This window comes from Channa argus, chromosome 6, assembly GCF_033026475.1.
Source record: "Channa argus isolate prfri chromosome 6, Channa argus male v1.0, whole genome shotgun sequence".
NCBI lineage: Eukaryota > Metazoa > Chordata > Actinopteri > Anabantiformes > Channidae > Channa > Channa argus.
Genome location: NC_090202.1, coordinates 16,866,328 through 16,889,471, shown reverse-complemented (window position 1 = coordinate 16,889,471; position 23,144 = coordinate 16,866,328). Strand labels below are relative to the sequence as shown.

The 23,144-nt window shown below is 40.5% G+C and overlaps 1 protein-coding gene across 7 annotated transcripts in view; it reads left to right on the top strand.

Annotated features, from left to right (window-relative positions):
* kirrel3b (kirre like nephrin family adhesion molecule 3b) overlaps nt 1–23,144 on the top strand; it is a 151,812-nt gene that overhangs the window by 73,671 nt on the left and 54,997 nt on the right. For all 7 annotated transcript variants that reach the window (XM_067508273.1, XM_067508278.1, XM_067508276.1 and 4 more), the window contains one exon: nt 21,956–22,105. In XM_067508273.1, coding sequence (XP_067364374.1) covers nt 21,956–22,105 — 150 coding nt within the window. The remainder of the gene's footprint in view (nt 1–21,955; nt 22,106–23,144) is intronic.

Here is a 23,144-nt window from a genome sequence, read left to right as displayed (position 1 = left end):
CTTCTTTGCAAATCAATTTTGGAATTCTGCAAAAACGCAGCAATTCTTATAACTTTCCGCATAACTTAGCCTGGAAACAAAACGGTCGCCTTTATCACTTTGACTGAATATAAATCAAGGTCTCGTGTAAACTTTTATCACTGCCGCTGTTTCTCATTAACCACCAGTGTTTCTATGCACCGCCTGGTTAATATGTTCTTCAGGGAGTTGCCAGCACACTTTCAATGCGATGCACAACAAAGAATCAACAAATCCCTAGACGACCAGCCTTGGGCAAAGGACTCTGTCCCTCTGACCCACTCCACACAGCCAGCTGAGCGTCCCACAGTGCCTGCCCACTCCGTAACATATGGAAGCAAACTGCTGCCAACAGTGCAAATGGTGGTTTAGATCCATCTGAGCCCAACTGTCACAGGATGGCACCTGGGGCATGAGTCTTCTCAAACTGCCACAATCAGGCCACGGGCGCACTGAAGAGAAACTGCTGCAATATAAGGCTTCTCCTCCCTCCAGCCAACTTGATAAGTATTTTATCTCTTCCAATCTCCAAAACCATTTCCACAGACATCTATAAAAAAGTGATATGATAACCCTGAATTGTGTGTAAATGCTGGGATTATTGTTGATATATACTTCCAAGCCTCCTAAAGGGGCAATATTGGATTTTGAAATTATTACTGTATATGTTTTTTGACACAGCATACTTTTTTCTTATGCAAATAAATGAGAAGCGGCCGCTGTCTCTAATGCGCCTTCCCGTCCTGCCACAGGGCTGATATTAGTGTCACACTCTCTTCACTAGAGGCATGTCGTAAAAGACATATCAATAACCAGAGACGTCTCTGCGTTCTCCATTATTATTATTCTTTAATGCTAGCAGAGGCATGATTTTATGCCTCACACATCTTTCTCCTGCCTGCCATTGCTTATCTGTGGAGTTTCATTAGCATACAAAGCCCTGTTTTAGTGGTGGGGGGTTTGTGGTAGATAGCAGTCAGTGAGTTAGCTCAACTTACTAACCCCCTTTGTGTGCATTTCTTGCTGCCAGGGCTAAAGATGATGGTTTTGTGGCACGCTTGGGAGGCTCTGTCACATTAATCCTTCCCACACACTGCTACAAACCCAGCAGTGCACAGTTCTACTGCAGAATTGCTCAGATGGCCCCAGATACTATAAGCAAGAGGGTCGAAGACAAATAGTATCTGGCAAGGGAAAAAAAGAAGTTGGACAAAGGTAAAAAGTCATTCAGACATCTGTGCTTACTCAGCTGAGTTTGTGCATATGTGAAAGTGAGAGGAAAAGAGAGATGCAGCAAGAATATAAACTCTGCTTAGATGGGCGGCTTTATTTTTGGGAAATCATTCCACGCCTTTCAAAACAGGACTCATAAGGCATCTCCTTATATTCCATCTGGGAAATGGTGCTGGCTTTTCTTGCATGCCACGCCTGTCATGCATTTGGGGGCTGCAGTGCAAACTTGCTGCCAGGCTTGGCCTGAAAACGCATCTCTGTGCAGGGAGCTGCTGCCTTCAGCAGCATGGTTGTTGTCTGTCCTCATCCTTCCAAGTATCTCCAGCATCTTCAAGCCCTTCCAGTTTTCTGTTACCTAAATGGGAAGCATCTGCAATGTCAGGGGGGGACAGGAGCTGCAGACACCCAGTAAACAAGCTATTCATTTTCCCTCAGCCCTGCCTTCCTAAGTGTGATGAGTCCTTTCACAGTAACAGAAACAAGACGGCAAACACGCACAAACACACACACACAATTATGAGGGCCCAAAAAATATGGCAGAACTTCTCAACTTCAGATTGGAGGCCATCCAGAGCACAGAGGGAAATTTAAATTTATCATGAATAAGTCTGTCTGAATTTATTTTTCTCACCCTTCCCGTTTACTGGATCAGTCCACTTGCCAGGTGGTCAACTGAAGCCAATAAAACACTTCTATGTCACAGATAGTGTTTTACTTAACTGCTAGCACCCCTCTCCATGTCAGACAGCTACATCAGTGACCTGCCATCACCATAGGAGTGAAGTAGTGTGCTCACATACCATCTGGTTTGATACTACCATAAAGTTAAAATGTCAGCTTGCAGTAGGTGCTGTGTGTGTGTGTGTCTGTGTGTCTGTGTGTGTTATGTCTGTTAAGGTGGGTATTGTGGATGTTAGAGAGAGAGCAGTAGGAATAAAAAGACGTTCATTATAATGTGTTACCTAGTGAAAAGGAAGAAGCTATATGGGGTGACATTTAGTGCTTGCACAGAACACTGGGAATCTGTCTAATTACCAAGCGGTCATCGGGGAGGCTGTAGGCTGCTTCAAAAAGCATCAGCAGAGACAGAGGTCATGTTATGTGTAATATAATACATCTACCTACATCAAAACTGAATGTCTATGTCACACATGTACATTTCTACACTACTCGTAGCCAAACACATGGAGCACAGACTTACACAAAAGGTTCCCCGTGGCTAACACAGCTGTTTGCTTTAATAAGTTGCATCAGAGTAAGCAGCTCCCTAGAGGGTACTGCTCCAAGACGAAGTCTAACGCTTCCATCTCCCCAGCACCCTATCCTTGACACTGGCAAGTCATTTGGACATGGATAAAATCTAGGGCACCGCAATGCTCATGTTCGATCTTATCAACCTTGTGTAAATTTCCTTCTAAGCTATAAAGTTATGCCTTAGCTGGCTTAGGGCATGAGGTGAGTGTGCAGCAGCAGTTGCTGCACGGAACGTGTGTGTGTGTGTGGTGTTGATCTTCGCAGGAAATCTGACAGCCCAGTGTGCCTGCGGATTAGAGAGGCCTCTGTTTGGGTGGCTGCATAATTAGGACAACTGTGTTGACAGTGCTGCAAAGTGGCCTGCTTTTTCAACACAGCATTTTTCCCCACCTCTGTTCTGTCGCTCCACTTTATAGGTCTTCCTTTTTTTAAGCTCAGCCCCAAACCATCCTAAAAGAACTAGCAGAGATGATTGTTGCCAAGGCATTGTAAACATTCTCCAAGTACAGAGAGACTGGACATGAACAGAGTGTTTCCCTGCCTTTCATTTCTATTAATGCATGCTGGGTTGGTTTTAACTCCAAATGGCCTTCAGTGCAAATGTGTGGGTAGAAAATGTGGGTATGGATCGCTAGCTTTATGACCACAAGGTTAAAAACATTATCTCTGTAGATGGCCAGAATGAAAAAAACGCAAGTCTAGGCCAATTCTAGTTTTGTGGCTCTTAGGTATTAGCAGCATGACATTTAGTGTGGCGCATAACACTCGCTTTCAAAACAATAAAGGTGGTTCAACGGCTTTTGCTAGTATTGCAGTATATATACTTTTGCTAGTATATATACTAGCCCCATTGATACCTTACATACAGAACTGTGTATACTGCCTTTAGAGGGCAGTGTTCTAGGTGCTAGTATATCTGTTTGAGTTGGTCATTTGCTCTGTTCAAAGTAACTGAAAAACTCGCAAACCTTCTGTGTGTGTGTTTTTTTTATTCTTTTTTTATTTACTGGTATTTGTTGTTTCTATTTATCTTTCCAAGCTCCCCCTTTTTTTCCTCATTGTTATTTCATATTATTTAATCTATTTCAGCTTCTTGCAGCCTTCAGAAGAGAGAAGAGATTGTAACAATTCCACAGAGAACAGTTGTCATACTTACTGTAAAGTACGTCAACATGTCTAATTGAGCCGCACAGCTCAGTGTCAAACCCAGACAGGAACTGCTCAATTGAACTATGAGTGGAAACCTGTGTGTGTGTGGATGCTGAACATGCTGTGAGTATGTGTGGGTGGATGGCTGGCTGTAAGACGACGGATCCTGGCTTTGTTAGAATGCTCTGTGGCAAGGTCTGTCGGCCTGTTGTGCTCCAGGTAATAGCTGACATTTCTTCATTTATGCACCTAATTGCTGATTTACACTGCCTCTAATTGCACGTGAAGTCAGATCCAGACTCTGTAATGGGCAAGGGAATCTAGCCAGAGGTGTCCAATTGGTTCACTCTCCCTCTCTGTCTCCCCTCTCGACTCTCCCTCTCTGTCTCTCTCACTCTGCTGTGGCTGGCTGACATCTTCTCTGCATCCTTTATTTATGCACTCTTTCATCTGTATGGCGTTCTACTGGCAAAATGCCAAGTCAAATTGTCACTTAAGATCAGAGATGAGTTTATTTCTCTTTCGCTCACTTTTTTCTTTCTTCTTTTTTTTCTTCTTTTATTTCTTCTATTTTCTGCTGTCTTCCCATCTTTCCAATCCCGTCATGGAATGACTTGTGCACTCCCTGCATGCACAGGCTAACAAACGGTTTAGAGATCAGTTGACTGGAAAGAATGGAAAGCAGGCTGGCAGAAAGCGAGTCAATGGCTCGGCTTAAACTGACACTAAGTAGAATCACATTGTACACATTTTCTCTCACATTTAGTGAGGATTATGCATTTCTGAAATAGGTCACGATATGTTTTGTTTATGATTAAGGAAACAAAGCAATACAAAATGGATATTTTCAGTATGAAATGCATCCTAATCGCATAATCCCACTCACATAATAAAGTTACAACATTACTGCCTGCTACCACATTCCTATATTTTATGTGGTTATGAGGAGGAGACAAAGAGATGGAGGGAGAGATCAAGCGTTTATTACAGCATAAGGCCCAAGTCATTTCCTGGAAATGAACACGCTGGGGTGTGATATATGGGATCCCCTCTTCCATGTAACAGCAGTCTAAGTGTCCTTTATGATTTCATTCTGATTCCCTTGCCCTTGTGTGGTGCAACTAAACACATTAAGGCAAAATGATGGATGGCCCCTGTGAGTGTAAAGAAAGTGGGTGGAGGATACAATATTCATTCTCCACCCAGAGCGATGGGGGGATGGGAGAGTTCATATTAATTATAGTGAGAGGAATTTGCCCCACTGCATATTGTTTAGGTCCACTGAATGAGCAGTGCCAGAGTTGCCTGCATGCGCATGTGAGTGTGATGGCTCAAGTGTCCCAGTGTTGCACGCCAGTGTTGTACTGAACAAAGCTGACTTTATGGCTGCCTTAATGAAATGCCCAGGCCCTAATTAAGCCCCCTCCACATTGGTAAGAACAAGCTAGATTGAGTTTCTCTCTTCCTCTGAGTTCCCTAAAGGTCTGTTCCATCTATGACGCGCTGCCTGGACATCTAAAAGCTTCCTTCTAATGGCTAAATTGTGTTAGCCATGTATGCTTGTCTGTGCCAGCATATGCTCAAGCAACAGGGCTTTGATATTACAAAAACTATTGTCATTTTTATTCTTCTGGCAGCCATGAACCAGAACATGTTTCAGATTTTATATTTATTTATTCTGCTCATCGGGGACTGTTCTAAAAGTGAGCATCATTGATTGAAATCATATTAGACTTGGTTTGGCGTTTTCTAATTGTTTTTGCTGCACTGTTCAGAAACAACTCCTTTGTAGCAGCAGGCTGAAAACATTACTCCGTTGATAATTTGTCTGTGACTCATTTGCAACCTTTTGGTAAGTGAATGACTTTCTTCAACGCAACGTGATGAATATGAGAAGTGTGTCGAGTAAGCTGACCTTCTGTATGTTCCTCAGCAATGTGACACAGTGTGGTGACATCCAGACAAAGTGACTTTTCGATATATAAAAAGGTTTAGACATGCATATACCTTGCAGTGATTGATGGTCTTGCAGACACAGCTAGGCCATCTTTTTATCCTCCTTGAAGACATACAGGAAAACAATCATTCTCCGTCTTTCACATATACACACTACACTAACATGATGGCATAATTAATTGCAATAATACCTTGTTTTGCTGTTGGCTGGGCAAATGTTCAGTTAATATAAAATAGTGTGATAAACAGCCTAATTTTTTTCCCGCTTAATTGGCAGTTATGACCTTCATCTGTGTTGAAGTGCAAAGAAAACATTTGATAAAACCGGTCCACATATCTCGACAGCACTGTTTCTTCTTTGCTCCTCTCTATTTAATTTGACTCACTTTAATCATGTTTCTCTGCTAGCAGTCACAAGTAAATAATGAGTAGACTCAAGATGTCTTTGATTTGCAAGGCTTGAGTCGGGTCACAGCTCAACTGGCAGAGACAAGCAAAAGAAAAAAAAATCAGCCCGTTTGCTGAGGGCTCATTAGGAGCCTTGCAGCGTGAAGCCAGGGTCACTGGATGATATGGAGTCTTTTTTATTGAAAACCCTTTGATCCCGGAGATCAGGAAAATGTGCTCCACTATGATGGTAAGAGAGTGGGAAACAATTTCTCCAGATGACAAATTATATGCTTTACACTTGGAAAAAGAGAGAGAAAGTGGGTGAATATGTGCAGACAGCAGAGTGAGAAGGAGGGGAGAGGAAATAATCTATACCTGTGTGACTCCAAAGCCTGCAGATGAAAAGTCACATCATGTCAGGCCCAGTTTTGATGCATGCTGCCCACAGATGAGGCAGCTGGCAGATATACTGCGGGTAAGCAGGCTATTCGATCAACATTTCCGGAGGGATATAAACATCAATGTTTGATTATGTCCCATATAGATGAAAAATGCAAATAAATCATTTCTATCTCTCTGAGCCAACTGTGAGAATGAATACAAACAGCCATTAGCAAAGCAGAAGTACAGAGTCTGTGCTGGATAACATTTATAAACCTCACATCTGCCCTTCCTTTCCATATGCATGCTCTGTGCTCCAGTTTAAATTGCAGATAGAATCTTGTACTGACTGAGTTATTGTGGCTGCTTTTAAAATCACTGGCTTCAAGCAATAATGGCTGTGCTGTGGCTGTCTGGACTCTCCATGTTAATCTGTTTCAGATGGCCATTCAACTTATTTCGTTTTTTTTCTCTGTCCCTGTACATGACAAACACATAAGATATGGGAACACATGCCAACATACGTATGTTCGTGGTTTTGTGTGCTTGTTGCATTAGCTTTTAAGGGTAACACCAATAGTGCATGCATGTGTGATGGGCTGACAACATGCAAAACATTTGGTGTATAATTAGGATCATAATTTCAACAGCTGTAGGAGAAGCCATGCTGTGGCACCCCAAAAGATAGACATCTTCATACTGTAGGTTGTTGTTTTGCTGTTTTTACTATGTTGCTCATATTATGCTGCACTATCATGAGCCTGAATAGTCTAGAGGATGAAATCTCATGGACAGAAATTAACCGAGAGCTGTTTTCAGTCAAACTGGTCCTTAGTTGATGTTAACATCAACTAATGATGTTAACATCAACTAATGACTCTACTTTTTGAAATTCATACAAATTTACCTGTCTCAGGTTAAGACCCTTTTCACAGATCTGTTTTACAGTGGTCTCAATCCACATAATTCTTGCACATTCGTTCGTCCTCCTGTCCATTCTCTCCATGACAACTTCATTACACTGGAGATGCAGAGATACCAGAAGTAATTATCGATAAAAATATTCACCTGAAAATGAATAGAGAGGCATCATGCCAGAGGGTAACACCAGTTGAAACTTGCCACCCATTAATCAGCAGTATTTAAGCGGGGTTAAATGTAGGTGTAAAATTCACAAGCCCTGCAAGACGTTCTTAGTTAGCAACTGTAATAATGTTGTCACTACAAGAGGGATATACTATGTTAATCTATACTGCATATTTCAGTGAGAATCTTCATTTAGATAAAGCACTTGAAGTCTTAAAAGAGTATAATTTTCTTTCATTTACCAGAATTTGGAAGGTGTGGGCTTTCTGTGTGGAGTTTTCATGTTCTCCCCGTGCTTCTGTGTGTGTCCTCATCTTCCTCTAGGTTCCTTCAACAGTCTGATGACATGCATGTTAGGTAATTGGTGGCTCTACGTAGGTGTGAATGGTTGTCTGTCTGTGTTGGCCCTGAGATAGACTGGAGACCTGTCCACGGTGTACTCTCACAGCGACAGCAGGGATAGGCTGCAGCCCCCCGTGACCCAACCTTGATAAGTGGTTACAGATAATGGATGAATAGACTTTGGCAAAAGTGTTTTGCCATTCTCTACTAATTCAGTCTAGTGCTTTTGGGCAGCTATATCATATTCATGGGCAAACACTTGTCTGTCAGTGGGGATTTGTTGTTTTATGTTGTGGACACTACAAGAGTGCAAGATATCACACCACCTATGAATTGTTTTACAGACTGTGGTTGACCACAGGCCTGTTATTTGTATTAGGGACATTTATGACACCTGCTGTCAACTTTCACAGAAGTAAGCTGTGGCTATTCAGTCATCTGTAGGGTGCATATGGCAGCAGTAGGAAAAAAGCTGTGAAAAGGTAGAGATACAGATAGAAAGACAGAAAAAAATAAATCGAGACACAGAGAGTTAGACAGAGTCAGAAGAAGATCAGGACAGAAGGTTCAGGTTGTGACATGTTAATTGCTCCTCTGCAGCCAGGTGCTGGAGAGAGTTGTCATTCTGTAGGGGCTAAAACTGCCTAGGAGTCATAGCTCCACTCTTCTTCATTCACACCTGAAGGGTAGCACTGACAAAAACACTTCTCCACACACACGCACACACACAAGCACTGTCTGCAATAGCATAAAGGGATCTGATGTTTATCGTCCCAAAGGGCATCACGTCATATTGCCACTCCAGCTCACTCCAAGTGATTGCAACAAACTAACAAAGATCTACTTACAGCCTCACCTTCCCATGCCAATATCCATTTATAGCTGTTTTCAAACAGCAAGAAAAGTACCTCTTAACCTTTTCATGCATCCTTGTAGTGTGGATTTTACAGTCTACAATCCCCGCCCACCAAAAAGTTACTCCTGTCATGGTGACAAGCTTTTATTGTGTAGGAAATATAAGGTTGGAGATGCTAATACTGAATGTTGCTGCACTTTTAAAGCCTTGATACAACTTCTAAATCATCTTTTTTAAATGTGTAGAGTATAGATCTCTGGGCTGTGTAAGTAAGGCCTTACCACAGAGATGCTCCAAGGCAACAGGAGAGAAGTCACACTGTGAGGACTAACTTACTAAAGGTCAGATTGTCAGTGTGAGGCAGCCATTCTAATCTCCCCTGACCTGACCTTCAATAGTGCAACATTATCTCCATTAGTGTTCAAAAGCTACACCCCATTTCTGCATGCAGCCAAGTTCATATTTATATGGGTATATGTTTGCTTGTGCACCTGATTATGTTCATACGCTCGCGTGCGTCTTTGAAGGGGCCTAGCAGAATTGTTCAGCTTGCAACTGGCAGTCTGCCCAGCAGTAGGACCAAAGCTCTGACAACCTAGGCAATGAAAGCCAAGGGTAATAGTCAAGGGTAACTCCACGAGTGCTGGAGTCACAGAGGAGGTTCAGTGACCAGGCAAAAAGTGAGTGCAGAAGAGCCTGTAAGTGCCCAGTAAAAACGGCAGAGGACCATGACTGCTTCTTGTTGAGAAGACCTCTAATTGGTTTAGAACCCATGTCATAACCACTTAGAGTGGTTTAAGATATGCCTCCACAACCCAAAAGCCATGCACACTAAGTGAAGAGGTGGTGTGCCCCCACCCTGGATCACGAGGAGAGAACTCTTCAGTGGATGGCACAGTTTTTATCAGTGCTTTTCATGCTTGGCATTCTGCTGCATTGGCCTCTATTGCCAATGATCTCTCATTAAGGCAAAGAGAGTCCAGGATGTTTCTCTGCTCCAAAAAACCGCAGTGTTCATTTAGTCATCTTTTTTCTCACTCTGTCTCCTCTCCTTTGTCTGGTGTGTCTTTTCCTGGTAGAGCTAAATTGTGAATAAGACACATTGGCGGTAACTTTTCCCTCTATGTTAATGAGATTTAAAGTGTGAGGAAAAGTACTCAGTCACACACACTTCATCATCATTTGTTGGAGCCAGTGGGAGTTGGTTAAAAAAGTGACCTAATAATGTCTGTTCTCCACTCCTTAACAACTCGTCTTCCCCTGTAAACACGTTATGGCAGAAGCACCCCAATTGCGTTTCTCTAAGTGTTTTACCTGTGCTGAAAATGAAAATTGGCAAGAGCAAAGCTTATATCAAATTAGAAAAACAGAGGTAGTGAAGTTGTTGGGTGGGGGATTGGAGGCACTGTAGTGTGGGGGTTCAAAGCTCTTCCACTATTGGAAGCTGAATTATGGCCCCGGGCGATGCTGTTGGCAAAAGAAAGTTCAAGAGGCGTGGAAAAAGGAGAGGAGTAGATTTGAGATGGGGCTTTCTTGAGGCTTCACAGTCTAGTAACCAGGATGCTGAGTTGGATGTGGCAAAGTGCCCCAGGGGAGGCCAGGAGCGCTGAGAGACAGTAACCTAAGATGAGAGGTACCTGAGCTTCAGCATCAAACCACTCTTGATCAACTGAAGACCATGCGTTCTCTGTTCGCCCCAACAGTAGGAGCAGCGCTCAACGTCCGGTCGTGCTGGTCGTAATGGACAACAGTGAAACATAAATTAGAGTAAAAATGAATGGCTCTTTGTTCAACTTTAATAAAAGTACTTTAGTAAAATTTCTAAATTATAAAAGCTTTGCAAATTGTATTATATTCCAGTTAATACATAAAAAATTATTGCAAAAAGAAAGATTTATGGCATCTGTTAAAGCATTTCATGAAAATATGTTTGACTCTCTTGAAGGCTCCTCCACTTGTAAGAAAAGCCATTTCTTGAGTAAGGTGTATATATTTTCATATGAGAAAAGTAGTTTGATAAACAACTCTTTAAATATATTGATGTGTTTAGAATATTATGTGATTCCAAAAAGAAAATGCTAGAACTAAAAGGGTACATTTTCAATTAGTTTTTAGGCTTTTTGCCCACAGAGTTTCGGGCAAACCTTTTTCTATCATTACCCTCCCATTTATTTTACTGCTTTAAGTCCCCTAAATCCTATGACTGCTGCATCTCGCACAGCTGTGCGCTTTTATGGCATTTGCTAATGTACTGTAAATGACATAAAATATGACAGCTTAGTTTTCTGCCAACACTTGCTTTTATATCATTTTTTACACCATTTTGAATTCCAATTTATTTATTTGAAAGCAGATGTGATTTTATGTCCTTACCATGGCTGTAAAGTGCTACTTTGAAATGCAAATTAGGCGTTGATTGAGAGATTTCTATGAAAAGGATGTTGTGTATGAGGTGGCAGTGTGGAAGCTAGTCCGAGGAGAGATGTTGTGTGGTCCCATTTGGGGCTGGGTGATGTATTGTTGAAGAAGCATGTAGACTTGTAGAGGACGCTCTAGGACAAGCTGTTGAGCTCCTAACTCGGGTCCCACAAATAACAAGCAGACTTATAGACGGCCATCTTGTCTGTGGTTCTGAAAAAAAGATGGATTTCCAAACACACTACTGCTTTCAACAGTTATCTTTTTTTTTTTTTACCACTTTAAAGACATTGCCCACAGCTTTCTGGAAATAATGTTTTTGTCCATTTAAGGGCAGATTTCAAAGAAAGGCTTTGGGAATTAAATTACAGGATAGAGTGTCTGCTTATTGCCTTATATGCACTTAAAGGTAGAGTGTATACTTGAAAGGTAATGGCTTTCTGCAGTCAAGTACAGTATTATGGTGGCTCCCACACTGAAATGGATCTCTTTACTCCTGTCTTGACAGAGTTCTCTTAGTGAAGGTGTGGCATAATATAGTTCCGACTCAGGACTCTTATCTCATGTCAGTGGGATCCTGCACACCTTGATAAAGCCTCCTTTCCTCTCTTGTCTCGTAACAACATTCCACTCTGTCTGACAGGTACTGTAGCTAGCAGGAACCTGCCTCTCATCTGTCTTGCACTACTCACACACACACAAGGCTTTCTCCACTTTTTCAAAGCCTTTTTTTCATTTTTTTTTTTTTTTTTACTAATGTACCAGATAGCACTTACAGCGATGGACGTGCATTTGGTTAAATCCAAAGAGTAAGACACTCATCTTCATCACCTGCATTTTTGTGTAGGGCTGACACATTATAACCTGACAGGGGTTAACTTAGATAGGCACTAATGGAACAATGGAGGCTGTCATTGAATCCATGTTAATGCTACAATTTAGCCACAGTGATCTGTGTTTAGAGTATATGGAGGAAATATGAATGCTAAGGTCCAACCTCTGGCTTGGAAGAGACTAAGAAATTATGTAAACATCTTCTTCCACTTCCTGCAGATAAAGGCAGACATTCTAGTGTTCCACATTTGCCCTTCTAGTGTCACATTCATAAGAGAAAATGAGCTAACACAGTAATTGACACTTAAATGACACTTACACAAATACAAATACTCAGTCGTAAAAGCTGTATAATTTTCTATCCCAGTATAACCCAAAATTATAATTACAGCTTACTTGACAATATACAGGGCAGAGATCATTACTGCAACATTTATGAGCATTTATGGTAAAGGCAGAATGCCTGCGTTTCCTGTAATGGCCGTGGTTGAGCTACTGATGTTGTGATTTAACCTGGCACTTTGGCAGTGGTGAGCCGCTCCTCCAAATCAAGGCTAAGTGGTGGCTTCATCAGTGCCCTGTCGAGATGAAACACTCGCCCAACGGTGACACAGAGATGAGGCCCTGATTGGGACAAATACGTCTCCCTCTGGTGTCAGCTCTCATTCACCGGTCTGAGCGCAAGCTGAAAGAAAGACAAATGTTTTGATTAGGGGTCTCTTTCAATGTCACAGCAGCCAGCGAAGAAGAATGAGATGACGCCGTCTCCAAGGGAAGCAAATAGTTGAAGATGATGAGAGGAAAATGGATGTCTCCACTGTCTGGAGGATGTTGAATGGGGTTTTTATGAGGCAGAGAAAGCTCAGTGAGAGCATCCCTTTTAATGAGACCACATTCCTTTTCCACTAGACCATTACAACTTATGCTTGGTGATTGTTAAAATTCTGGATGCCATAAATAAAACCTTTTAGAAAAGTTGACAAGTTAGTCATTCTTAAAGTGACAGAGCATTGTATTTGTTAGAGGACTGCTTTCAAACCAAGGCAACAGTGTTTGAGGAAATATATGTTCAGTATACATCCAACACAGTGGCAGGATGCAAGATGCAGGCAGGAACAATGCACTGTTCCAAAATCTAAAAGCCACAACCAAATGGCTGGCATTGCTTACAGGAACAATTGTTCTGAGACAAGGTGGAACATTGCTCAGAGCATCGTGGAGAATAAATGCGCACAGACATAACCTAACCAACCAACTAACCAGACATCATCACGATCACAAAAGATTCATTCAACTCAATTTAATTCCTGACTAATCTGCACTACCTTGCGATTTAAAACCTCACAAAAACAACATGGATGACTTTTTTTTTTTTAATAAAAGCTGTCACAAAAATAGGAATGTTGGGCCAAAATAATCACAGAATCACATTACTCATCTTCTCATTCTTAGTGTTTTTTTTTTCTCGCTATCATCATAGGCATTTTAATGTGAATGAACACAGTCTATGTTGATAGATTCCATTGCACATAATTATAAGACCATTAATCATTAGAAGTGGATAATTAAAAATCCATCCCAACTGGAGAAATGTGAGCATTAACGCCTGTGTCACATGAGAAATGGCAGTAGCAGGACTCTCATCCTTCTTTCTGTATCATTCAACCAATTTTTTTTTTCTGCTTTAATGCGTTGAAGTCAAGAGGAAATTGAGAATCTATTTATCTATCTAACTCGCTCTCTCGCTCTCTCTCTCTCTCATCTGTCATCTATCACATGTCTGTCTTTTATTAACAAGAGTTGAGAATAAGTTCAAATATACCAGCTGTGCCCATGGTTCTGCCCCCACCTTGCACACTCAGGCTGTGCCTTTCTTTATGCTGGCAGTGAATATGCACAGCTAACACACTGCTATATGTCGCCAAATATTTCCTCATAAGGAAAAATGTCTATGTTGATGTCCCAAAGTTTACTGTGAATAAAGTGAGCAAAAATATACAACATAGCTTTGCAGGAAATACCTTGACAGATATGATATGCATTTCAGTGGGATACTGAAAACAGGAAACATCTTGGAGTAAAGTGTCATCCCTGTTGTACTGTGAACACCTCATCTTGGACAAACTATGGAGTGCTGTTTATATGGAGCCTACTATCCCCAGTTCATGTTTTTGTGGGTTGTCTAGTGCAGTCATTTCTATTAAAAATTAACCCTAGTTTTAGTCAAAACGAAATATTCAAAATGTCTGTTATATTTCTGTATGTTGAAGTTGGGTTTTAATCCTGTTTGGGAACAAATCGTAACCAAATAAATGCTAAACCAAACAACTCATTTCACTTATCAAAATCTTTGATTGAAATTAGACTTTAGCCTTCTTGACTCACAGATTCATCTTCTTTGGCTTTATTGTCCAAGGGCTTTGATCTAACTCTTTAGTTAAAATCTTTGATTTAACAAAAAAATGCTCCAAGTCTTGAAAGTCATGGTATACTTTTATCTTGTCAGCCCTCCAAAATGTGAGTTATAGCTGTACAAAAGGCAGCTTAATGTGGCTTTCTGTGCCTGTGACATATCATGTAATAGAAAAATGGGACTCTCCCTCAAAATATATGATATGCCCTATTGGACTAAGGCCCTCTCTACACCACATCCATCAAATCAGCCACCTGAGTCTGTCTCAAACGCTCATCATTCCTTAATGAGCATGATCAATCCCAATGTACGCTCACTTTGAACACACTTGAAGGTCCCTTCACTACACAAACATGTTCCCTTTGCAAATCATGTTGTGTTGATGTCTTGACATGCTTACACACTCAGTAAAAACTCAAGTGTGCATGTGTCAGTAAAGAGACAATAGCAAGGCTGGCCTTGAGTTCTGAAAGCAAACATTCAAACAAATGCTCCGGTGACACTGGAGAGGCAGGAGGCAATGGAGTGGTGAAAGTTGACAAAGAAAGGGTAGTAGAAGTAGAGAAACAGAAGGAACCCGTCCTATTCAATCAGGCCCCATCTGAACTTCCAAACTCCTACTCTTTTCCATCTCCCTCTGTCATTTGCATCTCTTTTATGTCCCTGGTTCCCATTATGCAAAAGTGTTCGCTAAAAAAGTAGTCCCGTTTGCAAAGTGAGTTGCTCTATTTCCCCACACTTTTTTAATCAATACCAGCCAGGGGATAAGGGTTATGTGGTGTTCAGTTGCATTTATGCTAACTAGATTATTTGAACCATTCTCTTTGAACTGTTGTTACCTTGGAAACCAGCCCACAGGAGCCACTGCTTTACAGTCTGACCACTGCTATTACAATCAGTGGTCAGACTAGGTCATGTGTTTACAAAGAAGAGCTCACATACATCCTGTTAGTGTTTATTGTTCTGTTCTACACTGCTTAGACTGTTTAGAGGCTTACGGCCCTGACGACCTTTACACTCTTTAAATCCTTTAAATCACTGTCCCCTTTTAACTGGGATGTTAAGCAATTTGTTTTCTGTTGCGAAGTTTGGTAAATGGTAAGAATCAATTTCATTGCTTACGATGCCTCGATGACCTTTTAACCCAACCACATGGAAAGTGCCAGAAATGATGCAGCTTAGAAAGATTAATTAAAAATCTGTGGCCCCTGATACTCCCGTTTTAGATGTCCATGAAATCTCACTTCCTCTGGACATGTAGCTGATGATAAAGTGAGTGCCTGCAAGGCCTTCCCAGTGTTGCCATTTGTAATTTTTAGAAGTCATCATCAGAAGTGATTCGTCTTGATTGTGTCTTGGCAACTGTCATGCTTCCCTAATGCACAGTGTGAGAGAGGGCATAAATACAGCATCTTCCGGCAGCACTGATGTTTATCTTCCTTGCTTCATGAATTTGCATTCCCACAGACAAGTTTTACTCATAATGGCAGCTATCACAGCACAGATAGGCTTGGCGTATTATCTGTCAGCATACAATGTTTGTTTTACAAGTGGACAGGCAGGAAAAAGGGATTTGAACATTCCGATGAGGAAGACAGATTGATTGTAATACATGTTTCATCTAATGAGCTTGATGGAGCTTTCTGAAATATTTAATATTGGTAACTATTGTTGACACATTGCCAGCTGCATCTGAAGGATTACATTTTTTTTTATGAAGCAGCCCATGTAACAAACGCCTGACTGCTCTGAGAAATGGGGCATCATTCCATATCACATTTTGTCTTTAAACCTTGGCACAAGCAAGTTGGGACATTGAATTCCAGCATCTAACCAAAAAAGAAGAAAAAAAAATCAATCATTATTACACTTAATACCATGATTCACCCAGAGCACAAGTATGACAAATGCTATGGCAAATATTTGAGGCCTTGTCATGTCTGCTATTCCTTCCCTCTCTGAAGGTACATGTCTGTTTACAATCTCAAAAAATTCTCACTTTTCAGAACACACTGAAGGCAATTTCTGTCAGAATGACTTGAGTTTATAAAAAAGTATTTACTTAAGCCATCTACTGTGCATTGATTGTAGGTGTAGACATTCGTTACAGTTTCACAGGTTTATTTCAGTAAGATCAGCTAAGTTATTAATTTTTAGTCACTTTTATCTGCAGAGTTGGTGCTTGCATGCTCTAGTCCCGTATGTGTGTGTGTGCAGTACACTGCTCTATTAGGCATGTGTTTATATTTTTTGTTGACATAAACATGTACTATTAAAATGATACCATGTGCCAAGTTCAGTGTGCCAAAATTCAAGACAATGACCCTCTAATTGCCTTATTATATTCCCACACGCAGTAAATCATCACAGCTAATCAGAATTATTAGATGACTTATGATGTGACCCATTACTTCTGAATTTATGTTGTTATGAATTTGATTATAAAACATAACTGATCAAAGCGTGACTTTCAGTGGGTATGACTGATAATTAGTTTGCTGTTTTCCTGCCAAGTTTCTGTCACACATTTCCAATAATTTTGCTTCAACACCCCCTGAATTTTTTTTCTTTTTTTCAAACTTATCTAAATGCTTTGTCAGACATTTTACAGAATTATTTTATCACCAATTTGAAACCAACTTGCACAAAAAAATGACTAAGAGTCATAAAACCATGGCCAAGATGGAAGCCATTTTTTGAGGTTTCTATCTTCTATTGGATTGAAGAATCTCACAGCAGCATGGTTCACTGACAGTGTCAAATTATTGATTTTGCTTTAGACGATTAAATTCCACAAATCATAGGGATTCGATATATGGTGGAAATGTCAGAATGCATGCTGGAGTTGTAGACTTATGACTAATCGTTCTGATGTGATTATGAAGGACAGTGTGTGCCGTTGCCTCGAATGAAGTAGGAGGTCTGGTGAATAGATGAGGGAGGGTGTAGATTGCAGAAGTCAAGTTTCATTGTTAGGTAATAATTTACAAAGCTTTGGAAAGGATGGGAATAAAAGAAAGAGTTGTCATGTGCTTGAAAATGTACTTTACTGTTCCCTGTGGTGTACATCTCTTCTTTGTGGTTTAAACAAATGTATCAATTGAGCCGCCTGCAGGGAGAGTGGCTGATATTTTTCATTTGACTCAGTTCCTGGTGGTTATTGCAATATGATCTACAAGTATAACTTTATTTAGTCTCTAATTTCACACTTATATCAAAAGCAGCTAGCACCTGTAACCTATGGCAACACAACCAGTGAATTAGAAGATAAAAATAAACCTCTCCCCCACAGTTCTCCCCAACTGTTTCTCTCTTCACTGCTTCCACTTCCATTCCACTAAAAACTACATGCAAGCAATGTGGTTTAAAAAAAAAAAGGAAAAATAAAGGACCCGTGGTCATCGGCTACAAAACTACGACACATATGACTAACTCGCCCACTCCTCCATATTCCAAAGCCCCCCTGGGCTTCTAAATTACTGGTATAAAATGCCCAGGCCAGAGGGGTAATAGTTTTTGATAATGATCCTGGGCTAAGCTTTGGTGCTGTGTGGCCACATGTCGCACAGACAGCATGCTGATTATTTCTCTGAAGTGGGCTGGATGTGTGTTCGTAACGGTAATTTCCAAGCCTGATTGGCAAAGAGCGATGAAATTGGGGGCAGTTAGCACTGAGGGGAAAATAGTGCTGGAGTGTGTGGAAATGTAGGAGCCATCCAATGGTAAACAAAATTATCTCAAGTGAAATGACAACATTAGGCAATGCAAAGTGCTGGTCCACATTAGGAATTTGGCTCTCTGCACAGACTTTAACTACCTGCTTTTCACACCATTTGAAACAACTGGGTGGTCCTAACCAAAGATCTCAGCTTCCTAAATGCAAGGCATTTAACCTAAATCAAACCCAGCATAAACATAATCTCTGATTCGATCCAAATAATCTTATCCAGTAAGTGTTAATGCATCGTCGAGGAAATTCACTACTGTAATTGATTGCTGTACATAAAGATGTAAGAACATAGGTTGATGAGGATACAATTAAGTCACAGTTTAAGTTTGAGCAAACTATTTCTTTTCATGGTTGACAGGCTTAATTGTCATCATTGTTGTGTAAAGTCTTTACAGCCAGGAATGATTGTGAGTCGTATCTGGGTTATGGTCTCATGCTAACCTGTGTAATCACTGTACGTTTGAAGAATCCCTTTAAATATTCGAAGATGGTATAGTCTGAAATAGACATTATTGAAAGGATGTTTTTCTCTGCATGATAAATAGACTGGGTATAGAATCAAACAAGTTGCAAGTAGGTGACTGCATTGTCAAACTCTGCAGTTTTCCTTTACTGGAACATGGCTATTGGATAATTGAGGGTAACCTTGTACCAAAGATTAGAGCCTTTTGCAATTGCAGCGTTCTTATTGTTATCAAACTAATAGTTATTATTTTTTTATTCTGTTTGGCTGTCTGTTGTTGTCGTAGTAACACATAAGAGAAGTCGGTTTCTGCCCTGTGTGCCTTTACATTTAGAGTACATGACTCCTGAAGTCAAGACTTATTTGACTTTTTTTTTTCCAAGGTCTCAAGAAAAACATATTAAAGTGCTTGATAGAGAGTTATAATCATAGTACAAAACCCAACGGTACCTAAAACAACCAGAGGTAATGCCTGCAACATCAACTTAATTTCATTTATATAAAGTAAACTAGGTGATGGCAGTTTTCTTTGCTCTGTTGCGTGTCATGCCTGATAGAGAAATATTGAAGAGGTAGATTGAGGAGGGGCACTTTTTTCTTTTTTTTTTGCCAACACTGTGATGCCCAGTGAAGGATAAATTTGGCAGGTGTGACAGAGATTAATTCAGTCCAGAGGGAATGGATGAATGAATGTAGCCACCTTGATGTACGCCCCAGTTGCCCACATCGCCTCCATTTCACTACTGCTGTGTTCCAATGAAGAAACATTTGTTGTAAGACTCAGCGAGGCTTTAAATTGAATGAAGGAGGTCACTTTTTAACTGCTCAAGTGACAAGTACAAGTTGGTGTCAATTAAGGCTTTGATTTTAAAAGCTATTCTAGGGCATGAATCCAGGAATGGTGATGAAACATTTGTTCAGAATAGGATACCATTAAAGACTGGCAGTACTAACTAAACTTGTAGTAGAAATTCTGGATCCTACTGGTCCCCTTATAATAATTTGTTTGACTTTTCCTCTCTGATAAATGTTTAGGTCTTTCAAACCTCTGTCTCCAAGTCATAGCTGTGGTAGCCCTGTTGACATGATCAGAGTTATTTTGGAAGGCTCCCTCCAGAGCCACAGAAGACATTTTACTGCCTTCAAAAGCTGAGTAGCACTCCCTGTGACGAGTAAACTCATCTTGATGTGCAAAATCAGTGGTGTGCTCCTTTATGTCACACAGCTCAAGTTCAAGTGAAGCTGCAAGTAATGGCTCGCATGTATGTATCTGTGTGAGAGACATGTGGTTTGGTGGAGTTTTGTTAATTGATGTTTTTGAAGGGGCTGTTTGAGAAGTCAAATATTTGTTTACAACAGTTTCAGGGCAAAGTGTGACTGAATTAGCATGGACTCCTACTGAAACTGTGTGCTAAAATCTATCTCTGTGCAGACACATCATCAAACGTATGAAACCGCTAAGAACGTTTTTCACCTAATTGAATGCTGCAATCAAGCTGATACTGTGTTAATCTGCCTGTTGAGAATGTGCAGCAGCATGACAAGCAGACTGTCTCTGAAAAATAATCCCCAATCAATTTTTATTTATTTATTTTTTATTACACAAGGCCAACGAAGGAGTTAAAGAGTAAGAATACAGTCAGGCTGTAAGAAGTACCGACACTGAGATTCCTCCAACTTTGAATCAATTACAGAACAGGCTGACATGTCTGATAATATCTGTCATGACAGAGTACATACAACACTCCCTGGCATTTACATGTTTTTTTTTCTTTTCCTCATAACATGCCAAGAGATCTGTTGAGTAGCTGTCTGTATGTTAACCTGCTTCACTTGTGTGTCGACTCAGTAGCAGAGTACCTCAGAGATAAGCTCATCATGTGGGAACACAGTCAGGGCTGAACAAAGCTGTCCAGGTTTGAAGGGCCATCGCAGTACGTATAGTGAGATAAAGTCTCACCCAGTAAGCACAAGCCACGATATACACAAACATTTAGGACAGTGCTTGTTAGCCAGGGAGAAGCAGTTGAATTTCAAGATGACAAAAGGCCCATTGCAGTATATGCTTTAAGATACAGCACATTATTTTGTTGTGATGTTGGTTTAGTTATAGATACATATTAAAAGAGAGAGCATGAATCAATATAAAAATGTGTTCCTTAACAAGTTGTACATCTTATGGAATTTGGTTCAAGGCTCAATTCAAAAGGCTTTTTCTACCTAAAGTAAAATAATTTTCTCTTATGACAACATGCTTTCTTCTGATGTGTGAAATCATACAACAAAGCTATCAGTTCCTTTAACTGCAAAAAGATAAGAATCTTTTTAAAAATAGAAAACTAATGATAGAAAGAGAAAGAGCTGCAGTAGATGACTCCACTGTAAAAGGTGTAAGATGAAAATACACAAGTTCTTGTTGTTTTTGCTCTGTTTATTGTTTTAATTCAGTATCTTATTCTTCAATTAGCTTTTTATTTGCCTATGATCAAAATACAAATGTGTGCAAGGCCAAATGAGCATATTAGGAGTACACACTGCTTTTTGTACAACATGTGTGTTTGTGTTGCTACACTTGTCAAGGCGGGATACTAATTGATACATTTGTTTATTTGCTTAATAATCAAAAAGGAACTAGGTGTTAAACAAGACTGTCTCAATAATGTGTGACAGCAGAGGTGAGACCTTCAAGCCTCTGATGCAGTTCTTACACTTAAATCAACATGAGGTTGGCCATATACAGTAAATATATGCCAGTTTGTGCATATGCGTGTTTATTCTTAAACTTATCAGTGCTTCAAGCTTAACATCAACATCACTCTGTACCCTTCAGTCTGATACACAACACTAGATCCCCCTCTCCACCGCCCCACACGTACCCATTAACACACCCTCTGCCTCTAATGGAGTTCACTGCATAGCACTTTCCACCTGAACACGCGGTCGAGGAGTACGACTAATAGCAGTTGCACAGTTGGAATACATGGGTGTGAGCTCGAGTTAATGCATGCCACTAGAGCAGTGTTGGCAGACAAGATCCTGTTATCGGCTGTGGTGTGTATGGGCCCAGCCCATCTGTACGGTGATATTCTTCCTAAATGAATCATGCTGAGCTGTGACGGCTGTCTTTTAGCCTGCGCTTGTCATGGTGTCATGGTGCTGCACTGACACCTCTGATGCATGCACTGTAAAGTATGTTGTCTCTGTAGCATGAATAGTAAACAAATATACCACATTTGTATACCCACCTTTTACATTTTTCAAGATGACATGCGGTCGGTGTCACACTGATAGAAAAGGGCATATGGCTGCACTTTTCTTCCTCATGCAGCACATCTTTGATCTTACATTTTTGTGCCCTCTTGTCCTGGTTATTTGAAAAAAAAAAAAAATCACATGAGTCATATCTGACCTTTACCTTGTTCTATTCTTAAGGGGTGGAGGCCATGTTTTCCCAGCAGCCACAGGACCTGGTAGTGGTGGCAGGCCAGCCTGTTACGTTACCATGCACCATCCCCAATTACCATGGCGTTGTCCTGTGGATCAAGGATGGTCTGGCACTGGGAGTTGGCAGAGACCTCTCTGGTAAGTAGCAACATTTATCCTCTTGTCATCGTGCATTCCTTCAGCACAATCAGTTTCCCATATTAATTACACTCTGTAATAAAACTGTCATATTCAAATGGCTGCTTTATGTCATCTAAAGCCCCCACGTGTCAACAAGCTACCCTCTACCAAATATATTACCCCGCAGTGGCATAAAATAGGTCTCTTAATGTTGTATTACAAAAGTATTACAAGTGCTACATGAAACATCAATGGTTATATAGTTCAGTTTGACCAAACAGGTCTATGTGTCTTTATGTTATATGCAGATATAAATCCCTTACACTTTATGTTTGGCAGGGAGGCACAAAAATTTGAATGAAATGTGAAATCAATAGTGCCACTGGTCTTTCTCTGGTGCTTCAGGCTGCTAAATGGCTTTTTGAAGAGTAGCTGGCATCCTCTAATTACACTGCACCTCATGTATAATTGCCTTAATTGTTTAATTTGGAGTAAAAGAGACTACTGCACTGTCATTTAGTAGCCTGTTGTTACACTAGTTAAGCATTTATGTATATTCATGACCTTGATGAATTTTAAGGAAAAACATCACTCCCCTAAATAAACATTTGAAGCACCGAGCTATTCAGAAAATCCATAAAAAAAAACTGCAGTATACATCCACATCATTTATTCAAACAATCATTCATTTTCACTCAACAGGATGCATTACTCTATAAGGACACAGTGTTTATTTCAGAGCTTTCTAATTTGCCTCACACACAATGTTCAACCATGGCCATTTAAAAAACAAAACAAACAAACACAAAGGTCTCTTATGATCTGCAATGATTAAATATGTATTCCACTAGAGACTGGGGGTCTCATACTCTCTGACCTTTAGCAAACACACTTAGAGGCCTTCCCTGTCACCAGCGTGGTCTGTAATTAAGCCTCAGTAAAGCCATGGTATTCCCTCTTCAAGTCCTTATCAGGCCCAGGGGAGGCTGAGAGGTTGCAGTAAACAATAGTCCTGCAGTTTTTGAGTCTCTTTTGGAAAAAGAGGAGGCAGACAGGG